Source organism: Ictidomys tridecemlineatus, chromosome 1, assembly GCF_052094955.1.
Source record: "Ictidomys tridecemlineatus isolate mIctTri1 chromosome 1, mIctTri1.hap1, whole genome shotgun sequence".
Classification (NCBI taxonomy): Eukaryota; Metazoa; Chordata; class Mammalia; order Rodentia; family Sciuridae; genus Ictidomys; species Ictidomys tridecemlineatus.
In genome coordinates this window covers 69,512,781-69,537,324 of record NC_135477.1, presented here as the reverse complement: position 1 = coordinate 69,537,324, position 24,544 = coordinate 69,512,781, and the positions used below count along the sequence as shown (strand labels likewise).

The window sequence follows — 24,544 nt, the reverse complement described above, 5'->3', positions numbered from 1 at the left end:
CCCACCAGCCTGCTGCCCAGGAGGAAGGCCAAGCTCCCAGCCCCTCCTAGGGAAGAAATTCCACTTCGTCTGTGGTATATATTACATCAGTTTTCCCTGAAATAAAGAATTCTATGGTCTCAAAAGAACCACTGCTGTGGTGGGAGAACCTGATGCTCTCAGACATAGAGGAGAAGCCTGTCTGTCTGTCCAGTAAGTGAATGTCTGCCTTCACAGCCACTCTGTCCTCAGGTGCCAGGTCAACCATGGCTCTCAATCAGTATTTGTTGCTGACTGATGAGATGATCTGTGCTAATTCAAACAGATGTGACTGTAGAAGCCACTTAGTGTCTTCAACCCTCCAAGTTCTTTTAACTGCATGCAGTAGGGTTTTGTTCATGATAATAGCTAATATGCGTGAGACATTTACTATTGGACTGGGCACTTTTTTAAACTTTCAATATTCCAATAAAGTCAGTGTGTAACTAATATTCCCAAAGATGAGGCAACTAAATGCAGAGAGTGTTGTAAGTAATTTTGGCCCAGGTTCATAGTTCATCACTGACGTACAAACCTAGCTCCCAGTTTGGCTTCACAGCTCATACCTTTATCCACTATGATATTCTACCTCTGCTTAGGCTAAAACTAAACTGAGATACAGGAAGTGGCAGAGACAGGCAGGAAATCATATGCTGGTATACTTTTTTAAAAAATTGTTTGACATAAGAATGGAGGAGGTTTCTGGGGGGTATGCAGAACTTGACTGTAATTGGGGTTGCACAGGTGTGCCCAATGGACTCTGGTTGCAGAGGCAGATGGTGCAGCCAGCAGAAAATTTCCATAAGGAAACAAGGAATCTTCCAGAAAGCCCCAGAAACGGGGCCGGAAGGGTGGAAGGGGGTAGGGGTCATGGAAACAGCATGACATCTGCACCTGAACCCCTTGTGACATATCCCCACTGGAGACACAGGATAAAGGGATTCATACAGATTCCAAGGCATTTAGTGAGACTCACGCAACTTCCTACAGAGTGCTCAACACAGAGGAAGGGAACATTCTTCTTCCCACTTGAGAAACAGCCCCACCAGTTACCAAACTTAAGTGGCCTGGGCAGGATTTATACCACTGCGGACACAGAGAGCCACAGCAAATTTTTCATCTTTTTTGGGTCATAGTCTCTTTTTTTTCCTCCCTGTGGTGCTGGAGATTGAACCCAGGGCCTTGTGCATGTGAGGCAAGCACTCTACCAACTGAGCTCTATCCCCAGCCCAGGTCAGAGACTCTGAAGAATTCAGCAGACACTATAAACTCTGAGCTCAGGAGAATGACCTCTCCTCCTCTTCTCAGAACAAGCTACTTCTGCCCACTCTGGGATTTCTGTCCCCCACTGAAGACCTAGATCCCAGGCTAAGGAACCTGGGCTGCCATTAACACTGACCACTGCGACCCTGTCTGCCACACTGGCATTTTTCCGTATGGAACAAATACTTGTCAAAGGCACCATCTGTAAAGGGGCCTCTTTTGATGTGATTCACTTGTCTTTTTTTATTAATTAAAAAAAATTGTTCTAATGAGTTATACATGACAGTGGAATGCATTTTGACACATCGGATATAAATGGAGTATAACTTCTCATTCTTCTACTTGTCTTTTGGCCACAGCTCCAGTTTGGATGCTCATAATCATGGATGGCTGCAGAGTTCAGGGACATTTTCCTGAAGCAGCCTGTGTCTGGCATGTGTGGAAACTGAGACATCAATGTAAACATCAGCCTTCCTCCTACAGAAATCCTGACCTTCTAGATTCTCTTGGAAAGGACATCAGGAGAGCAGCCTGGTGTGGAAGGATCACCTGTTTTCCAGGGCTTTTGTAAGGATCAAATGAAATAATGCCTGGGAAAATGCTTTAAAAATAGAGAAATGTTATACAGATTACATTATTACCACTGTCAAGACAAGCTAGAAGTAAAGAAAGTGGTTTTTTTAAAAAATTTGATTTAATCTGATAAATAAAGGCCTCAGGTTGTGAGGCATGAACAGCAGAAGAATAAGGGAAGAGGGCCCATTCTATCTGTCTTTAAGTTCTGATTCTAGCTTTATACCCCATGACCCAGGCAGAATCAGAAAGACGTTCAGCATTTGAACATTTCAAAGAAAGAGCAAATCGATTTGCTCTTTCTTCCTGAAAGGTCTGGAGCTCTGCTCAGTGTGACTCTACCACTACTCCTTCTCCCTTCCTTAGCTATTTCCCAAGGCCTTGAAATAATGTTACATTTGATAAGCTCAAGCAGCTCTAGGAAGGAAATGATCACACAAGGGTCAGGAATTCTTCTGAATAACACATGCTTCCGACCTTAGATCAGTTTTTTTGTTTTTGTAGTTGGACAGAATGCCTTTATTTTATTAATTTGTTTTTATGTGGTGCTGAAGATCAAACCCAGTCCAGTGCCTCACACATGCAAGGCAAGTGTTCTGCCACTGAGCTACAGCCCCAACCCAGAAAGCTACCTTGAGTCAGTCCAGCTCGAGTTTAGAGGACAAAAACCGCCTAATGTATTTCATGTGTGGATAAACACTGACACTCTAGCATTCATCAAGGAGAGCAGCTGCTGCAACTCTGCATGACAGGAGCAACTTGGAGGATGGGAAGTGCTCCATGAGTCAGTCAGTAACCTCTGTGGAGCCGGCCTTGGCTGCCCCAGGATGCAGCCATCAGTGGGTGAGCTGGACTGCAACAGTGCTTCTGAATATCAAGACCAGCAAAGAACAGGTGGAGATGAAACAGACTTAACCTTCTTTTGCATTTGTGTGCAAGTAAAATCTTCATTTTTCAGTTCCTTAATTTTAGATAATAATCTTTTGAAAATGATCAAAAAAAATCCTACAAATGGAAGTTTACACATAATAAAATTGGGAACACTGTAAAAGATCTATTTTTCTCAAAGACATTTACAAACCAAAGATGAATAGTTCCCGTTCCTGTGCAAGCTGCTGGCAGAAATCTTTTCTTTAATAATAAAGAGTAAGAAACAACAACAAAAGTCATACCATCTAGCAGGGTGTCAAAGTGTATAGTTTGCAAGTATTCCTTCTCTCGCATAAAACCTTTGAGGGGAGTGGCCCAGCCTTCACTCAACACCTGGACCCACTGGAGATCCAGCTGCAAAACACAAACAGCAGGTGAATATTTCCATAAATTCTGTTTCTCTGGCATCTGGTCCCAGGCAGTTCTTTCTTATTTAGTTGACTGGAGGATGAGGGCTAAATCTTTTGTTAAGTGCTTCCACATATCGGGCTAACCTGTGATCTCAGGGTCAGATAGGCTTAGGTCTAGAATTTTCCTATGGAAGAGCCGTAAAAAGATTCCAAATTGAGATGATTTTTTTTTTTGGACACTCCAGCCTATAACTTTCATTGTAATATGCAACAGCTGAAATTTCAGTCTTCATTCATTTATTCTCCACAAAAATCCTGGTTTGGCTGAATGGTTTTTTTTTTAACCACATGTACTTATTGGTCATTTGATTGAATTGAGCAAACTACTGAGTCTAAGATAAAGTCCAAAGTTACTAGCATGATCATGAAAGCCCTTCTGGCCCCTAGGACTCACGGAGGGACTTCTGCCTCCTTCCACTCCAGCTGGGGACTCCTGGTCAACAATTCCAGACAACGTGTACGTGGTCTAAACACACAAGTGGTTTCAAGCCTGGGTTTTACCCATCCTCCTCTCCACTTTCAACTCCTATTCATCCTTTAAAACCCAGCCCATGGGTCATGGCTCTACAACCTTTCCTATCTTCCCCATGACTGAAAGAATCAATCTGAAGCTGAAGTTCTCCGCCTCACAGATTGCTCTGTTTGGAACTATCATTCCACATCCTAGTTGTCATCATGTGTTTTCTCACCTGCTTGGTGCTCCTGGTGCTCAGGATCTGTCTCACAGAACTGGGGTTTTATTTATAAATTGGTCATGACTTTTTAGAATACTCTAAAAAGACTTCATGAGCAGAAGCAAGTTCCCCATTCACCTTGTCCCTTATGAAACTCCCAAGTTTTAATAGGTAATCAATAGGTCCCCATGAAGACTTGATCACCTTGTGTGGACCAACTGAAACTGACTACTGTGTGGGGCAATTGCTGGGACTGCACCATATATCCTCCAGGTAGTAAAATCCTCCCCTCTGGCTGCAATGTCCCCAATGAAGGAGCAGCAGAGTAGAAAAGCCTGGAACATTCCCATCACTGGATATCAGGGCTACTTTTCTTCAAACTCCTTCTCAGTTGTCCATAAAGCACTTGCTTTCCAGACTGTATCCTTAGCCACTGCTAACAAGTAGTTATGGGGATGCCTGCACTTGAAAATGACTGAAGGTAAATCACAGCTGTGTAGAACTGTCCCAGGCAAATATAGCTGACACTTTTCCAGCCTGCCCCCCTACATAGCTCTGATCAGCCGCCTTGTGGCAAATCTTGGGGAAAGATTTGCTCAGAGAAGAGGTGGGAAAAAAATGACAAAAATTCATACTTTCCTTTTTAACAAGAGTAACTGTAAATGAATTATACTGACAGATATTAAGCCTGATTCTCCTTTGACCAGTCTGTACCCCTTACCTTGGTGATTGATAACGAAGGGAGATTCTCAGCCTCAGCCCGGACCTGATCAAGTTTGTTTTCTGGCACAAAGAGTTCATGGATGCCTCTGATTGTGGCATGGGGTACGATGTTCTGAAATGAAATGGAATCAGCAACAATTTCCAGTGAAAATTACAGAAAAGAATGCTTTAGGAAAGAGGCCTAGATTGTCTTTCATGACTTAACTAAATTAAAAAAAAAAGAAAAAGAAAGAGAGAACCATGTGCCCACCTGTTCTTGTAGAAGTTCCACCACCTGCTGGACACAGTCGCTCACTGAAGACAAATTGGTTTTAAGCACACACTCAGGAGTTTCGGGCTTCTCATAATCAGAATCGATACCTGTAAATCCTGCAAGACATACAGGGGAAATCACATCTGTCCCAATGGAATAATTATTTTTTAATCATTAAGGCATAACCCATGTTGGAACAATATGTTAAACTGAGAGTTTGGATATAACAGAAAAGGGCAAACTACCATCCTTGACCTCTTGCCATAGGTAAAAAAATATACAGCTGTGTTTTCAATATGGAAAGCCCCAAATTATGAATAATATCTAGCAAAGTCCAAGCCATCTACAGGTAATTAGAATTGTTATTTTTCCTTTTCTTTCTTTCTTTCTTTTTTTTTTTTTTTTAGTACTGGATATTGAACCCAAGATTGCACAACTATTGAGCCACATCCTGAGTCCTTTTTAATTTGTATTTTGAGGCAGTGTGTTGCAAATTTGCTGAGGCTAGCCTTCAACTGGTAATACTTCTGCCTCCTGAGTCATTGGGTAACAGGCAGGTATCACCACACTGGGCTAGAATTGAAAACAGAAAAAGAAGGGAAAACTCTGAAATACCCCCCTTACATATGTATATCCATTTTATTTCTCTGAACTTGATTGCTTTCACAATTAGATGAGAGTTCTTGAAAGATAAAACTCCACATTTTAATAAACCTATAGACATATTCATATATTATGATTTGATAAAAAATTGTGTATGTTATATGAAATTTTGGAAAACAGTTTGAAACTTCAGACAGATTCCTGAGGATGTAATCAGAGGATTGATAGGCTAAATAATTGGCAATGGAGCTTCTGGCTGGTTCTCATACTTTTTATTTTTTTTTAAATTTTTTGGTACTAGAGATTGAATCCAGGGGTACTTAATCACCGTGCCACACCCCCAGCCCTTTTAATTTTGAGACAGGGTCCTTCTAAGTTGCATAGGGCCTCACTAAGTTGCTGAGACTGGCTTTGAACTCTAGATCCTCCTGCCTCAGCCTCCTGACTGGGATTACAGGGATTACATGTGTGCACCATCGCACCCAGCTGGGTCTCATACCTTTAATCTCCCCAGCTCGAGCCCGTTTGTAGAGGCCTTTTACATCTCTGCTTTCACAAATATTTAGAGGTGCATCTACAAATATCTCAAAGAATGGCAGTCCTGCTGATTCGTGGATTTTACGGGCATTCTCACGATCCTGAAAAACAGAACATTTAAGAATGGAAAAAGAGGTTTGTTATGGTTTGTACACGTGCCCCAAACTTTATGTTGGAAACTGAATCCCTAGATTCATGTATTGATGATATGTGGATGGGGAGCCTTTAGGAGTAAGCTCTTGAGATAAGGTCATCGGGAAAGAGCCCCCACAATGGGACTACATGACACACATGTTCTGTCTCACCGCCATGTAATAGCCCTCCACTATGTTATGATGCAGCCAGAAGGCCCTAACCAGATGCTGAGCAGATGCTGGTGCCATGTTCTAGACTTTCTTAGCCTCCTAAATTATGAGCCAAACAAACATCTACCCTTTATAAAATATCCAATCTGCAGTATTTTGTTACAACAGAAAATGAATTAAGCCAAAATTTCACAATGAAATTCTTTGTCACAAAACAAAATGAATGCTCTGGCATTTGGCAGCCTTGAGATAACACGAGGCTACAGAGTCCTTTAGAGAGTCCAGAAATGTCACTCTGGTCAACACAGCTCTCTCAAGAAATTTCAGAGCAAAACAGCCCCTCTTAGCAAGAAGGCACTGGCAACATGAGCATATTCTATCCAAAGGATGTACTCAAAGCACACAGCACACTATCCATCGCTCCTAGGAATTTCTAGTTTTAAAACATGAAGAGTGACACTCCACCTCAGCCATGTGCACATCAAACACACACAATCTGAAGCTTTGTAGTGAGCTGTTCTTTTCTTTAGCAAGCTAAACGTTCTTTTCCAACAACTGAAATTACAGAGTCTTAAAGAGTTCTGCTTGTTTAACTTTCTCTTCCTGTCAACTCTGACCAATGTCCTTTATAATTGTGAACATGAGAGAGTTTAGGTCAACTGGGGCCTTGGCATCTGGAAATGAAGGAACTCTCTTTATCTAAGCAACTGTAAATAGAGGAAATGAGGGAGCATGGGGGGAGAGGAAGAAATGGTGGGTAAGTTGAAAATAAAACATTCGGCTCTCCCTTCCGCTCCACCAAACTCCTGTCCTCAGCAGTTGGAGAGCACTCAGACTGGGTGTGAGAGTTGTGCCCAGACCTGAATCTTTTTACCTTTGCAAATGGAGAGATGAAGCTGGTAATGCAAACCAGACCAGCATCAGCAAACAGCTTAGCCACCTCAGCAATCCGGCGGATGTTTTCTTCTCGGTCCCCAGGCGAGAAGCCCAGGTTCTTGTTAAGGCCATGACGGACATTGTCCCCGTCCAGGGAATAGCATGGGATGGCATGGGAGACGAGGTACTCTTCCAGAGCAAAACTTATTGTTGTTTTTCCAGCACCAGAGAGACCTGTCACCAGAATAAGCAAGACAGACTAGTGTTGTCCTGGATTGTTAAAGATGGTAACTTCAGACCAATCTGACATTTTTGTTTTTTTGTGGTGCTGGGGATTGAACCCAGGGCCTTATCTATGTGAGGAAAGTATTCTACCAACTGAGCTATATCCCAGCCCCCTAATCTGGCACTTTTATACGTACCTAAAACCTTTGTTACAATATTTGATTGATCTTAAATTAAAATCATTAAAGTCTAAAAAGAGTATCGTTTATTAAAAGCCAAGTACTTGCATCTATCTCAAAATTTGACATAACTCTTGGTCCACTATTAGGATTAGGATTTCATAGAAAAGTGGGGTTTATAAAATAGAGACCTGAGGGCTACATACGCTCCTTGGTGTGTTCTTTTGCCTACAGGAAAAACAGGATTTTCTAATCCTGTTTTCAAGATTAGAAAATTGTGCATATAAACCCAGATTCTGGATTCTTTTGAAAAGCGGAAGATACTACACAGTGGTCTTATGTTCCCTCATATGGGAGCAATTAGTCAGAGAGGAGGGGGACAGACAGCCGCTAGAGAATGGCAGGCCCACCTCCCTTGCAAATGTCACTGAATATCCATCTGACACAAGAGCCCATGTGCTTCCAGATTTTTCCAAAATGATTCTCAAAACACAAAAATGGAGAGTCACCTTGAGCTAGGCTGCCGAAGGATTTAGAGCTCTTAGGAATATTTATAATCAGAGATTTAAAGCTTTGTAGGGTCTTTATGTGACAACAGAGTTACCAGGGGCCTTCCATCGTGCTGTCAAAGCACGATGATTTTATAATTTCCAGATAAGGGAGAACACAGGGATAAAGAGGAAAACGCAATCTGAACCACCCTGCACTCCAAAAATTCACTTGTCCTGAAGATCTTAGAACCTGAAGAATATTCCATGGTGCTAAGCCACTGTCAGACGACGCCCAGCATGGAAAAGGAAAAGTTGAGAGGGAAGAAGAAAAGGGCAAGAGGTTAACACAGAGAAGACAGCAGAAGGAAAGAGCAAAAGGTAGAAAAAACGAGAGCAAGGCAGGGACGAAGGTCTAAGAGGAAGGGAAACTTCAATGGAAAAAAAAAGATAATAGATAAACTGTTTTCAGATATTTTCTTATGTTTCGAAGTCATGCTGTTGGCTTTGACAGAGGATCATTAGAAGAAATAGCTACACGAAGAATGTGTTGTCAGTCTTTGCTAAATCATTGTTTAATGTGTTCTCTACAAGTATGTTATTGGGTTTCAAATAAACACTTAGATGATAAATGCTTAGAGTCAAGGCAGGGTTATGGGGTAGGAGAAAAGGGAATCTTGAATATCTCGTATGTTCTTTCATATCAGAAAAAGGAGAGAAATAGATTTCCTTCCATTTTTCTTCAGCTCTCAGAAAACAAAGAGCTAATTCGCAATAACTGTATTTAACTAGACTGTTATTTAACTAGACTGTTGCTCTATTTATTTTTAATATACTGGGAAACACTATATACTAAGAGTTTTACCATGGGTCAGGCACTACACTAAGTACAGTGATACCTCATTTCATAGTTCTCCCAAACCTCCATAGATAGGTAACTAATCTTTTTTTTTTTTTCCAGGTAACTAATCTTTATTCTCACTTTACAAACAAGGAAATTGAGGCTTAGAGAAATTAACTGGCTAATGTAGGTTGAGTGAGAGTTCAAATCTGAATTTTTGGATTTGAAGTATATGGTTTCTTCTGGTCTGCCTGGTCAATATCCTACTTCTGAAACATAAGAATAAAAAAAACAAGCTAGGAAAAGGTGATTTTCTTTTTGTACTGAACCCAGAATTGCTTTACCACTGAGCTATACCCCAACCCTTTTTAGTTTTTGAGACAGGGTCTTGCTAAATTACTGAGGGTCTCACTAAATGGCTGAGGAGGGTCTCAAACTTGTGATCCTCCTGCTTCAGTTTCCAGAATGGCTGGGTTTACAGGCATCTGCCACTGTGCCCAGTGTGATTTTTAATTTATTCTTATTTTTATGTTTTTGGTCCATTTTATTTTATTTCCCACCTTTTTTTTATTGGTGCATTATAGTTGTACATGCCTGCATCATTTTCCTAAAGAATAAAATAAGAAAGAGAAAATATATCCTTTTAATGCTTTTCCCCTCTCCTAACTTTTAAAAATTTTTTTCTTTTCAAGGGAATGTCACATTAGAGGAGTGGGCTTTGTGTGGATGTTCCAACACAAAAACACAAAGGTTGTTTCCTCAACTGTATCTACTGCTACAAGTGGTGTCTCCTAAGGGAGTTGAGGGGGCTGCACAGGGTCCATGAAGGGGAGCTCTGAGCACCTGCCTGGAGCAAGCCCCGCTGCCCACTGCCCTTCCTTGTGCTAGAGGCTGGAGAAGCTGCTTCCATGCAGAGCACCGGAATCAAGAAGCAGGACACCAAAGGTACCAGGATATAAAAAAGTGAAAAAGATAAGAACAAGGCTGGTTTGGAGAGGAAAGGGAAATGACTAGAATAGCAGAAACCAACCAACCAAACAACAACAACAACAACAACAACAAAACAGAGGTAAGGCAGGTCCTGCCCTCCAGATTCTTTAGAATACATTGGCTACTCTCACTCAACCTGCATTAGCCAGTGAATTTCTCTAAGCCTCAATTTCCTTGTTTGTAAAGTGAGAATAAAGATTAGTTACCTGAAAAAGAAGAAGGAGGAAGAGGAGGAGGAGGAGGAGGAGGAAAAAGATTAGTTACCTGTCTTATGGAGGCTGGGAGAATTTATGGATTATAAAACTAATCTAAAACAGAACAGCAGTTACATCTGGGATGATTATGAGCACACCCATAATCCCATTCAGTAAAACATTTACTGAAAAGCTATGTGTATGAAATGATTTTTTTCTTTTCCTTTTGAGTCCAGGCTACTTAAAACTCATCTCCCACTGTGTATGGTGGTGCATGATATGATCCCAGGGACTCCAGAGGCCGAGGCAAGAGGATTGCAAGTTTGAGGCCAGCTTTAGCAATTTAGAGTGATCTTGTTTCAAAATAAAAAGGGCTGGGAATATGGCTTGGTGATAGAACATGGCTGAGTTCAGTCCCCAGGATCAAGAAAAAAGAAAAAAGAAAAAAAAAAGAGCCTCAGTTCTAGGCAACAATTCTCTCTGTTGTACTCAGAGTATGAGGGTCTTGGGAGTCTTAGGTCCTGAGTCCAGTTCTGTCACTAATCCTTAGCGTTGGCATTCTGTGACGATAAAAACATGAGAAAAGCAAGATTCACTGGGTCACCTGGGTGGGAGCTAGTGATTTCTATTGTTTCCACAGACAAAGGGCACTCCTCAGCTGGTGGAAATCTAGTGTCCTTACATTTGCTCTCTATCTCTAATCATCCCACGTCTGATATCAGGGCCAGAAAATCCTTGGTGTCAAGTTAGAAAAGCCCCATTCATAACTGCCAGCCAATGCTGGGATGAACGTGAGGAGTATTGAATTTCCTGGAGTTGAGCAAGGGTGTCATAATCCACTTGTCTGGGGACATCAGAAAACTGACAACCTAAGACTTCCCACTTCTGGATCAGATGTTATTTCTAGAGTCAGGCCTTGACTCTCTTTTCACTGATGAGAGAATTAGGAGTAACACCCAGGCTTTCTACTACAGCTCTCAGCCTCTTTCTAAGGTTAAAAATAAGCACCTACGGAGTGCAAGATGTTACACTAATTTCCTTAAAAGTGTGTGCCACATTTCAATTTCAAAAATATATCTATATCGCTAGGCAGTGGCACACACCTGTAATCCCAGCAGCTTGGGAGGATGAGGCCAGAGGATTGCAAGTTCAAAGCCAACCTCAGCAATTTAGTGAGACCCTGACTCTAAATAAAATACAAAAAGGGCTGGGGGTGTGGCTCAGTGGTTAAGTGCCCCTGAGTTCAATCCCCAGTACACACACACACACACACACACACACACACACACACACACACACACGATATGTATGTCCATACCTGTTAGCCACACGGTACATCCTCGGAATCCACCCCTTGTTCCAACCACCTGTCCTCTCTTATTCCTGCTGACGTGGTGGGCCTGATACACTACATTGGTAGATTTCTGTTGGTTGTCCTACAAAACAAGACAAGGTCAAGCACAAAATTGGATTAATAAAATACATATTCTTCACCAGAACAATAAATATCCATTTAAAATTTTAATTCAAAACCGATATATGTAATGTCTATAAAACATTTTTTGAAAAAGACTCACCCTTGTCCTTCCTCATATTTTTTTCCATTTCTGCAGATTACCCTGAGACATTAGCCACATATGTATATTTTTCAGAGCTGTGACTATATACACATAATTTCTTTATCTATTCTTTTCTGTTAATGTAATTCATAAGAATTTGGTTTCCTGAAAATAATGAGTTTTTAAAATTTATTTTTAAATATCAATCTTAAATTAGTAGATAATGTTTCATTGGTTCATGCAACACAACCTGATAAATAACTAATAAAATTATAGTGTAATAACAGATTACATCCATATACTTCGCCAACCTTATCTTTCTTTTATATCTGGAAACAGAGTTACCATTATTAATTCTATCAATTTACAAACCAATAATACTACCTTTAGAATAGTGAGAAATAGAAAGCCCAGTGGTCCATTTTCAGAATACAGTCTTCAGCCTTAGTTGGATCCAATTATAGTCATTTTACGGATAGCCCTTCCCTTTGTCTGCCCCAATTTTAAACTTAGCCAATCGCATAGATGGTAACCCCGAACTCCTCAGACCCAGGCAAAGGGCAGCCTGCCTTAGGGATAAAAGCCAGCAGGGCCACCTAGCAGCCCGGTTGCCCACCCAACTCTCCAGCACGTTTGATTTCTTGGGCACCTGGTATTTCTCACGTTATCCATCACAATCCCTTCAGAATATAATTTAAATTAGACTGTTCTGATGTTAAATACCAGTTCTCCCTGGGGAGGTGAGGAGACATCACAGGGACTGTGATTCCATGACATTTAGCTATGCACCTGGGGTGGTGACTAGGGATATGTCTTTGTTTCTATAGATGCCTGACCTCCCCGAATCCAATCAGTTTGAATGGAGAACATCCTAAACACTCCATCTGGGGGCATGCTGGGGTGGCTGGTGGAGCCCTGTGGTGGAGCTAGGGAGAGGCTCAGGGTTAACGTCAGCCCCAGACAGCAGTGAGCAGGTCAGAGGTTAGTCCCTGAGCACACAGGGCTACTTTCTCACAAGAACTAAACTTTGCTTCCACTCTCCCCTGGGTCAATGTACAAGTCTTTCAAAACCCCAGCAGAAATTCAAATGTATCAGTGATGAGACTTGGGGGAAATTCAAACACCAAATGTTTTGGTTGGGCTAAAAATCAGCCCACGGAGGGAACAAACTATCTGATCCTGATTCTAAACTCTGATTTGAGGTCAGAGGTCTTTCCACGTGAAATGATTGTTCCATTCTTTCCCTGTGTTTAGAAACGGGGTTGTCAGTTGGGTGTGATGGAGCACGCCCATCATCCCAGAAGCTTGGTCGGGTGAGACAAGAGGATCAAAAGTCCAAAGCCAGCCTCAGGAATTTAGCAAGGCCCTGTCTCTAAATAATATATAAAAAAAGGACTGGGGATGTGGCTCAGGGGTTAAGCGCACCTGAGTTCAATCCCCAGTAAAAAAATAAATTAAAAAATTGGATCGTCTTTATTATTCAGTTGCAGATGTTCTTTATAGACCTTTCTATAGTATTCGTGTGTGTGTGTGTGTGTGTGTGTGTGTGTGTGTGTGTGTGTGTGTGTGTAAGCTTCCGCCTCCCCTAAGGGGTAGGGCTGAGTATTTGATCATCTTCTCTTCTATCCAAATGATGCTGGGGACTCAGTACTACATTCCCAGCTCCTATAGTTGCCCCTGGCATATAGTAGGAACTCAATAAACATTTACTGAATCAATGAATGAATGAATGAACTGACTTTTGGACCTGATATTCAGATTAAATGTTCTTGAATTTAATCGTTTTAGGAAAAATGGCACAAGGAAATAGAAAAAAGAGGAAAGCTAAATGTTAATATCTTGACTAGTAAACACTTGGCTAGGAAGCATGCATGAAATGCTTCATGTCATTGGTCATCAGAGAAAGGCAAATGAAAACTAAAATGAGATGCCACTGATAACATTTAATGGCAGCAAGGCCATGTCCTCATATATTTGATGGTGGAGGTATAGAGGGGTACAACATCCTGTAACTACACCTGATAGTTTCTTTCAGAACAAAACATTTACCTCCCCTATCTATTCAAGAGAAAGGAAAACACGTTTCCATAAAAAGACTTGTGCAAGAATATTCTTAGAATATTCTTATGCAAGAATATTCCAGACTAAAGACTGGAAATGGTCAATTGTCCAGCAATAAAAAAAAAATAGATACTCCCAAACTCCCCCAAAATATAAAAAGCAAAAATTCAACCTCAAATTGAAAAAGATGCAGAGTGGAATAGTATTTTTCAATCAAAAGGAATGGACTGCTGATACAGACAACAGGGATGATAATGAATGGAAAACATTATGCTGAGCCAATAAAACTTTACAGAAAGACTACATTTGCATGATTCCATTCACCTCAAGTTCCAAAACAGGGAAAACTAATCTAAGACAGAACAGCAGTTACATCTGGGATGATGCAACAGCAGTTATATCAAGTTTTATGTCTTGATAAGGATTTGAGGCACAGGGGCATTAGCATTTGTTAGAATCCATTACAGGTATGCTTAAGGTGTGTATTTTATAGTGTATAAAATTTACCACATGCACAAAAAGAGCCATTATAAAAGTAAGCTGCTGGGTGCGGTGGCACAGGCCTGTAATCCCAGCACCTTGGAAGACTGAGGAAGGAGGATCAACAGCCTTAGTATAATCAAGGCACTAAGCAACTCGGTGAGACCTTGTCTTTAAATAAAATAAAAGATAGGGCTGGAGATATGGTTCAGTGGCTGAGTGTCCCTGAATTCAATCCCAAGTACCATTCACCCCCAAAGAAGTAAGCAAACAAGCAAACCAAAAAGCCATAATAGTATTTAAAATAGTAGAGTTAACTGGTTCAACATGGCTGCACCTATAGAAAGGGACTCGGATCCCAAACTCGGCATATTAGACTAAAAGACTACTGCTACTGCCCACCTGTGATGTGAACCCCATCAATGTTTAATTTGTTTACAGAGATTGGGTTCCTTTTTCTCTCTTTTGACAGTTTTTCTTTTCAGTAAATAAGCAGTGATCTAGAATAAACCCAGGCTCTGCTAATCTGTGAACTCTGTTATGATTTTATTAAAAGCCATCCTAACAAGCTTTTTTTTTACATACTTATTTTTTAATTGTAGTTGGACACAATACCTTTATTTTATTTATTTTTTTTTATGTGGTTCTGAGGACCAAACCCAGGGACTCCCACGAGCTAGGCAAGTGCTTACCACTGAGCCACAAGCTTTTTGTTTTTTAAAAATAGTTCACAATTTACCAAAATGAACTAACTACTCCTCATCACAGGTTTTTATACAAATTTCTATCGCCGAAGCAATATTTAAACAAATAAAATATTTTTAGGTCACCAGGTACTGGGGTCTTTTGGTTCAGCAAGATATTTTGCTTCTTATTTATTTCAAAGTCACCCTTGATGTTTTTGCAAAAGGCAAACTAATAAAATAAAAGCAGATGTTTTAAATGATATTTGAACTGCAAAGGGGGCAGGGCAGCCAAAAACTTTTCCTTGCTGAAAGCGTTACACTCCTCTAAAAAGCATATGGTGTTCTCAACTTTGGAAAGAAAGTGGCTGTCAGAAACAGGACCGTCTACAGAAAATAAAACACATGTTGAAGGAAAAAATGCCTGCCTCTCTGCATGGTCCTAGGAGCACCCAGACATCCTTAGGACCTTGACTAACACACTACTCAGCAGAAAGTAGCCCAGAAACCACAACGCTATTGTCGTACTTCTATGCTGGGTCCCCAAGAAAAACCTTGCAAAAATCCCTACTTTCTTCCAGGTCTCTCCCCCACCACATGCACAGGAGTGGCAAGAGCATGGGTTTTAGAGTCAAGCAAACTTAGATTGGTGCCCACCTCACAGCCTTCTGAGGCACTTGATTGACCAGATTAACATCCCTGATCCCCATTTATTTCTCCGAAAAATAAGAATAACAATACTTTCCTCTTGGGGTTGCTGAAAGGATTAAACAAGATAATTATTTGAATAAGATGGCAAAGAAAATACCAGACACACAGTGGGATGTAGAATCTAAAAGTACCAGATGGTATTTAATCTGGAGAAATAATAGTAATCTAGGTCTAAATCATCCAGATTTAGAAGGGTTCTGGGGACTTGGGTTCTCTCTAAGGGAAGTCTGGGGAGGTGGGCTCATGATCAAATCAGCCAGTGGACAGGACTTTGTATGGTGGTGGTGGGGGGTGAATCTTTCTCTCACACGTGCACACACCCCACAGATACACACTTATGATGTCACTGTCATCATTGCTGCCCTGATTGATGACTTAAGTCCAGCCAGGAAGTACCCACGCTGACGTGCACCAGTTTGAAGCCTCCTCTTTCTAACCCCAAACTTACTGCCCTTGTTCCTGCTGTCTTGGAATCGTGAACACTTTTTAACCAGGAAGGAGAATGGCCTTTGCCCCAGGTCAGTAGTCTCTGGGCCATGTCACCAAGCCCAGGGTTTCAGTGAGTTTCTCGGCTGGATCTGCCCTCGGCTCCCAAGTGCCAAAGCAGCTTCTGGAACTCAGGGTGAGGCCTCCTGGGTCATGGCAGAGAGCCTCAGCCTTTACTTGAAAAGAACAATCTGGGTGAAAGACTTCAGATGGCTTTGGGGTTGGGACGGGACATGCTCACAGACAACTCCAAGTCACATCACAGTTAAGCCCGTCCTGAAAGAGAGAGCCTCGAGGGAATGAGGAGGCTAGAAAGCACACGTCAGGGTGCAGAGGGGTTTTCGCTTTTGTTTCTGGGTCGTGCGTATCTTTAGTAAAAATGAGCAAGGATATTTGAATTCCCTCTGTACCCTGCCACTTCCCTCACGACGCAAACACACCCACTTTACTCTTCTAATTAGAGCCACTTTGCCCTCTTTGAACTTGGGCCTCGCAGCTGCTGCACTGTTTCACTGTTCCCCTTGCTGATGAAAACGTGTTCCCTCAAGGAGTCTGAAGAGCATTGACTTTTTCCTGGGGGCATCACTGCAGGATGAGGGTTTGAAGATCCTGCCTGTACAGAAACAGGCTCTGCTGCTGGCCTGCGGACCCGGGTCAAGGCATTTGTACCTAATGGGGACTACAGGGGTCACGCTGGACTGGGAGTCAAGTGCTCCAAGGAGGTGGCCACGGCTATCCGAGGGGCCATCATCCTGGCCAAGCTCTCCATTGTTCCTGTGCGGAGAGGCTACTGGGGGATCAAGATTGGCAAGCCCCACACTGTCCCTTACAAGGTGACAAGATGTTGGGGTTCTGTGATGGTACAGCTCAACCCTGGCCCCAGAGGCACTGGCATGGTCTCAGCTCCGGTGCCCAGAAGCTGCTGCTGATGGCTGGTACTGATGACTGCTACACTTCTGCCAGGGGCTGCACTGCCACCTTGGCACCGCTGTCAAGGCCACCTCCAATGCCATCTCCAAGACATACAGCTGTTTGACCCTGATCTCTGGAAAGAGACTGTGCTCACCAAGTCTCCCTACCAGGAATTCCCTGACCATCTTGTGAAAACCCACACCAAAGTCTCTGTATAGAGGACCCAGGCTCCAGCTGTGGCTACAACATAGGGTTTTTATACATAATAATAATAATAATGTGAATGAAACCTGTTTTTTTTTTAAAAAAGTATTCCATCTTCCCCATCCCCATCCTCATCATTTCAAGGTCCATTTTCAGAAAGAAGCAACCTCAACTATTGCCCTATCAAGTCTATAGTAGAAGCTACACTTTCACATGTATTCTCTCTCTCTCTCTCTCTCTCTCTCTCTCTCTGTCCCTTGCACAAAACCTGGAAGTTAGGGAGGCTGGGGTTTGTGATCCATTTACAGATCTGAAAACGACTGCTTAGAATCAGGGGTGTGGATGAGCTCACACCTGGACGCTAGAAGATCCAGGTGGGTTTATGTCCAGGTCTTCTTCCTGCCTCGACAGAACTCCTAGTTTTCCAGGCTCAGCTCTCTGATCTGAATTATCGTTCCTTGTTAAGGATTAAATGAGATACTGCATATTTAAGACGTTTGATACTACATTAAAATGTTAAGAATTAAAAAATCATTCTTACTTGATTTTTATGACTTAATATGTGTAGCTATGAATATTTCAAGAATTTTTCCCCTTTCAGATTTTTTTCCTGAGGATGTATAATGCAAAGTATATGACTACATATCAAGAATGATGAACCACTGTATAGTTCTCATTATATAGAGCCGGTTCATTTTCCAGGGAGACAAACCAAGTTACCAATCTACCTTTTTATACCTATTTCTAAATAGTCCAATTACTTTGCTGTGTTTGCATTTTTACCATTTTTCCCCCAGGTTGATTTGTATTCATTTAGTTACTTCTATAAATATGCAGTTTAGTTTTTCCCTGTAATAAGTTATTTGTAACTTTTATGGTTTTTTTTTTGTTTTGTTTTGTTTGTTTATTTTTGGTATTGAACCCAGTGGCACTTTACCACTGGGCTTCATCCCCCACTCAGTTTTTAAACGTTTTATTCTGAGACAGGGCCTTAAAAAGTTGCTGAGAGTCACTATGCTGCTGAGGCTGGCCTTAAAATTGTAATCCTCCTGTCTTAGCCTCCTGAAATACTGGTATTGCAGATGTGCACCATCATGCCTTGCTTAATTTTTTAAATACATGTAAAATGTGCTTAAATGGTTCAATTTTATGTCTTTTCTATAATTATCTCCAGTGATCTCAAATATATTACAACTCATTTTTTTTTTACTTTGAATGTCTTTTAAAATTTTGATTTTTTTTTCAGAATTCTTATGTGTGCATGTATATATATTTTTTTGTAGTTCTAGGGAGTAAAACCAGGACCTCACCTATGCTAGGCAAATGTTCTACTCCTGAGCTATACCCCCAATTCTTTATATATTTATAATAAAGAAATTTTCTGCTTTAATGTAAATACCTATGGTTCTGATGGTCGTCATTTTATAATATGCTTTTATATCTTGAAGATTGAAAAGCTCATTCATCTTAAAAAAACTTTTCCTTTTTAGTTTATTCTAAAATGACGTTCCCTCATTGAAATAAAATTACACAACTTTTGTTGAGAACAAGCAATGCTTCATTGTGAGTTTCTTTGCTAGACTCTTTAATTCTCAAAGAAGCCCAACATCATAATATAGAAAAAGCAGTTATTGTCCAAGATGTTCATAGCAGTATTATCTAAAACTGTGAAATCAGAAACAATAAACATGTCCATCAATTAACTAGATTATAGCACATCCATATGATGACCATGAGCATCTATATTTATTGGCCTAAAAATACATCTTGATATGTACCCAAGTGAGAAAACAGTTTACAAGTCAAGTAAACATACATACTTATATGCATAAGGCTAGGTTGAAAAAAGTCAGGAAACCAAGGACAAAATTGTGATAGTAATAAGGATCTTAGGGGTTGGGTAATTTTGGGAAATTATTTTCCATCCTGTCTCCATATTCTGATTTTTTCAATGTTAAATTTGAAAATAAATACGTTTTTAAAATACAAAGGCTTTCTCAACCAGAGATGGATGAGACCAAAATGATAAGATTCTTTTTTTAAAAATTTTTTATTATTTATTTTTAGTTTTCGGCAGACACAACATCTTTGTTGGTATGTGGTGCTGAGGACCGAACCCAGGCCGCACGCATGCCAGGCGAGCGCGCTACCGCTTGAGCCACATCCCCAGCCCCAATGATAAGATTCTTGATGCCCAAGGGATCACAGATACGTGGACACAAGCCATCCTGTGGTCAGTTACAGCCAACACGAAAATCTCCAAACCAAAAACAGACAGACAACAAACCAGCCACCTAATATCCTGACACCTTGAGACAACTTTGAGACAGCCAGCCCCTCTGAAATGTCTAATGATGTGCACTGAGCTCTCCACGGATCACCTTTCAAGCATTTTCCATTGCACTTGATCATGATGGTGACCATCTCCATTATTTAGTTACTTCATCCAGAGGAAAAATGGGGAAGATGCAGCAGCTTTTAGAAACTAATGAGGAATGGGGTTCCATCTTCCGTATATTCTCCATAACAAGGCCCTCACTCTTCACCTGCAGAGTCTGAGTTTGTTGCTGTCACCTCCTAGGAACCTCCCAAGGAAGGCATCCTGACAGTGTCAATGAAGTGGCAGCAAGACATCACAAAGGTCATTTTGCTCAACTTCGAGGCAATTACCACCAATAAACATGTAAGGTTTAAGGTTCAATTCTACTTTTAAAGTTTTTAGTAGAGAGGGAAGTAGGTTTTTATTTGTTTTGTTGCTTTTTTATTTGGGTACTAGAGTTTGAACCAGGGGCACTTAACTACAGAGCCACATCCCCAGCCCTTTTTAAAAATTTTTATGAGACAAGGTCTCGTTAGGTTGCTTAGGGCCTTCCTGTGTTGCTGAGGCTGGCTTCGAACTTGCAATCCTCCTGCCTCAGCCTCCCAAGTCACTGGGATTATAGCCAAACACCACTATGCCCAGCAAGAGGGAAGTTTTAAAAGAAGTGTCACTAAATTTGAAAACATACTTTGAAGAGAAGTTCATCTTAAAGAAAATATGGTTTTAAAATCTTTTGTGTAAAGAGAGATTATGAGTAAAGCATGTTAAATCCAACTCTGTGAACGCAGTTTTTACAATACAGTGTATTTATTAGCTGTGTTAGCTTTCCATAAGTATGACAAAATATCCGAAATAATCAATTTATGGGAGGAAAGTCTTATTTTGGTTCATAGTTTCAGAGGTTTTAGTCCATGATTGCTTGGTCCTGTGGCCTTTGGGTCTGTAACGCCACACTATACCATGGCAGAAGCACATGTTGGAGGAGGACTATTTGCTTCACAGGAGGCCAGGAAGGAGGTGGGCAGGGCCAGGCTCCCAAGGGCACACCCCCAGTGACCTCACTCCCCTCAAATGGGCTCCACCTGTTAAAGGTTCCACCACCTCCCAACAGTGTCACAGGCTAGGAACCAAGTGTTTAGCACATGGGCCTTTGGCAGGCATTTCAGATCCAAACAATATCATGACTTATCCTGATAAACATCACCTCCCTAAACCCACCAACCCTCCAGGGTTACATTTGTGTTAACCTATTCTTGAGTTATAAAGGAAATAACCACATGAGGTAGCCAGGGCAAAAGGCCAGCTGTGACAATTGAGACAAAAGAATTGACAACTTTCTTAGAAGAACAAATCGAATCATCTTCCAAAATAGTTATTGGACCGTACAAAAATCGTTCAAATCTGGAATTTATCAATTAAAATTGTGATCACATTGAGGAAGTTTTAGGATGGATATAAATTTTCTTCAGGACAAAAACTTATCACTGTCAACAGTTCCTACCAAGGAAAGTTCTGCCAAGTAGATTAATGCTGAGAATGAGAGAACCATTTTTAAAAATACACCACAACTAAGTTGATTCAATTTTTCAAAGCTACTACTAGGAAATAAATCACAGGCTGATATTAAATGGATAAAAATTTGAATACTGTGAAAAAATGGCAGCCAAATATATATATATACACATATGAATGATGAAGGGGCATCTTGAAAAATTAATATCTTTTTAAAAATCCCATGTGGATTTTTATAGTATTTGAAAAAAGCATCTGAAGAACATATATATAGTTGAAAAATATATATATATATACTGTTGAAAAATCCTGGATGGCAATATAGTTTGTAAGCATCATTCACACATTTGCCAAGAAAAGTAAAGGAGACCCTCTCCTCATGGGATTGTGCATTGTGTTCCAGATCTTTTATGCACACAGACATCAACTCAGAGGTCAGTACAACAGTTGCAAACAAGGCATCATCTGGAAGGGAAGGGATTGTGGAATCTCCATTAGCTGGAGAACAACCCAGCTCCAGCCTTTCCACATACAGAGCCAAGCAGGAAGGACAGGTTTATGGCCCTGGGGAACTTTGGCTGCATCCTCTTTTTTGAGTCATAGCCCTAGGTCCTCAGTTGGTTCTGCTCAGAGGCCCTGGAATCTGCCCAATTTTCTTTGGCCTGCAGCTGCTTAGTAAACTCACTTGACGTACCTCTTCCTCTGGTTCCAGCCTCCAGCTGTACAAACCAGGGACAGATTGTGATATACCCTGTCCACTGCCCACTCCTAAAGCACAGGTGTGCTGCTGCTTCTAGGTGCCCTGAGGGTCAGGGGTCCATGTCTGACTTGGCCAGAACTTCATCTCCCCATAACGGGTGCTATGCTGGCTAAAGTGAACCCAGGTGCCCTGTCACCACCCTCTTCATCATCGAGGGATGGAGCAAGGCCCACACACATCAGGACAATTGCTAGGAGTTGCAATCTGCCAGGATGCATGCTGGGTGGGCTGAGCCAAAGCCTCGAGTTGGCCTCAGCTTCCCACTGGACATGATCACTTCCCAATTTGACCATGATGAAGAAATATCATGCAAACCCTGAGAGGCATCCTGTGAAATATCTGGTCAGCACGCCACAAAACTGCCAAAATAATCAAAAGCAAGCAAAGTCTGAGACGAATGGAACAGCACAGAAGACACAAACCCACATAAATACAGTTATCTCATGCTAGACAAAGGCACCAGAAACTCTACACATTAGAGAAAAGACATCCTCTTCAACAAATCGTGCTGGGAAAACTGAACATCTTTATGTAGTAGAATGAAATTTAATCCCTATCTCTCACCATGCAAAAAAACTCAAAGTGGATTAAGGACCTAAGAATTAGATCAGAAACCTTGTGCCTAATAGAAGAAAATGTAGGTCCAACTTTCCATTATGTCGGCTCAGGAACCAAGTTCCTCAACAAGACTCCCAAAGTGCAAGAAGTAAAATTAAGAATCAATAAATGGATGATAGCAAACTAAAAAGCTTCTTCACAGCAAAGGAAATGATCAAGAACATGAAGAGAGAGCAGACAGAATGGGAGAAAATCTTTGCCATCTGTACCTCAGATAGAGCATTAATCTCCAGGATAAATAAAGAACTCAAAAAACTTAACACCAAAAGAACCCCCAAAACAAATAACCTAATCAATAAGTGAGCAAAGGAACTGAACAGATACTTCACAGAAGAAGAAACGCGAATGGTCAACAAATATATGAAAAAGTGTTCAATATCTCTAGCAATTAGAGAAATTCAAATTAAAACAACGAGGACGTGGGGGAAAGGTACACTCATACATTGCTGGTGGGGCTCAAATTGGTACAACCACTCTGGAGAGCAGTATGGAGATTCCTCAGAAAACTTGGATTAGAACTACCACACTCCTTGGTATATACCCAAAGGACCTAAAATCAGCATACTATAGTGATGCAGTCACATCAACATTTATAGCAGCTCAATTCATAATAGCTAGCTATGGAACCAACCTAGGTATCCTCCAAGAGATGAATGGATAAGGAAAATGTGATATACATACAAATTGGAATATTACTCAGCCACAAAGAAGAATGAAATTATGGCATTTGTCAGTAACTGGATAGAACTGGAGATTATCATTCTAAGTGAAATAAGCCAATACCCCCAAACCAAAGGCCGAATGTCCTCTCTGACATTCAGATGCTACCAAACAATAAGGCAGGGCAGGAAGAATAGAAATTTATTGAATTAGACGAAGGCGAATGAAGGAAAAGAAGTGGAGATGGGACGAGGAAAGACAGTAGAATGAATTTGTTGACTTTCCCATGTTCATACATGAATACATGACCAGTGTAACTCTACACCATGTACAACCTCAAGAATGGAAAGTTATACTTCATGTATTTGTAATATGTCAGAATACACTAAAAAGAACAAATTTTTAAGAATTTAAAAATAAATGAATAAATACACAAATTCAAAAAGAAAGAAAAAGGAAAGTCTGAAAAACTGTCACAAACAAGAAGAGACTAAGGAGACGTGACAATGAAATGTGACATGGAGTGGATTCCTTGGACAGAAAAATAATATGAGGTAAAAATTAAGAAAACTTGAAGAAAATGTAGACTTCAGCTAATAATGACATATCTTTGTTGTTTTTTTTAAGTTTTATTGGCACATTATAATCACACATTATAGTGGGATTCCTTGTTAGGTATTTGAACATGCACATAACATAACAATATAATTTGGTCACTTTTGTTCCTCAGTATCTCTGTGCTCCTTCCTGATGTATCTTTGGCTCATTGAGTGTAAAAACGTGCCACACTGATGTAAAAGTTCCTAACAGGGTACAAGAGGTGTAAGGGTATATGGGAACCCTTTGTATCTTCTCCTTGATTTTTTCTCTAAGTCTACAACCATTTAAAACCAAAGGCCTTAAGTTTTTTAAAGTACATTTCCCTAAGATTTTGCAATAAACAAAACCATGAAAACCTAAGCATTTCATAATCACTTGAGCGTCTGCACTACTTGATTCTTTATCCCTCCTGACCATGTTTCTTAAAGTAGCTGAGTTCATTATTTTTACTTCTAATTTAAGGATTCAGTCTGCTTGGGGTTATATGAGAAATCCTTTCATAAGCACATCACAGAGTAAAGAAAGCAGAAGGGGACAGCATGACAAATGGGCAGATGCAACAGTTGGGGACACATATCACAAGCATGGACATATTCACAATGTGTATGGACAACATTTAAAAATATTACCAGTGACATTTGGGGTTCCGGTGAAAACAGAGGAGACCTAGCAGCATCTTCTCTGGATTCTCTTTTGTCCCTCCAAAACAGAGATCATTTGGCCCTGTCTCCGTCCCCAGACCTCCCATTATGACATACATTGCCCCTCGTTTTTCCATACAGAGGGGTCAAAGTCAAGAGAGAAAGGAGAAGAAGAAAGGAGATCTGAAACTGCTCAGAGGGGAGAAACTCAGAAGGGCTACACTTTTCTTTTGGAAATAGGACAGCCGACGAGAA

At 40.8% G+C, this 24,544-nt stretch overlaps 1 protein-coding gene and 1 pseudogene across 3 annotated transcripts in view; one reads left to right on the top strand and one right to left on the bottom strand.

Moving 5' to 3' along the window:
* Nucleotides 1–24,544, bottom strand: part of Papss2 (3'-phosphoadenosine 5'-phosphosulfate synthase 2) — a 79,728-nt gene that overhangs the window by 22,726 nt on the left and 32,458 nt on the right. For all 3 annotated transcript variants that reach the window (XM_040272195.2, XM_005339193.4, XM_078042100.1), the window contains exons 2-7: nucleotides 11,401–11,518; nucleotides 7,164–7,399; nucleotides 5,947–6,085; nucleotides 4,842–4,960; nucleotides 4,590–4,703; nucleotides 3,027–3,138 (exon numbers count right to left, since the gene is read on the bottom strand). In XM_040272195.2, the coding sequence (XP_040128129.1) occupies nucleotides 3,027–3,138; nucleotides 4,590–4,703; nucleotides 4,842–4,960; nucleotides 5,947–6,085; nucleotides 7,164–7,399; nucleotides 11,401–11,518 (838 nt within the window). The remainder of the gene's footprint in view (nucleotides 1–3,026; nucleotides 3,139–4,589; nucleotides 4,704–4,841; nucleotides 4,961–5,946; nucleotides 6,086–7,163; nucleotides 7,400–11,400; nucleotides 11,519–24,544) is intronic.
* LOC144366003 (small ribosomal subunit protein uS5 pseudogene) lies at nucleotides 12,920–17,675 on the top strand (annotated as a pseudogene).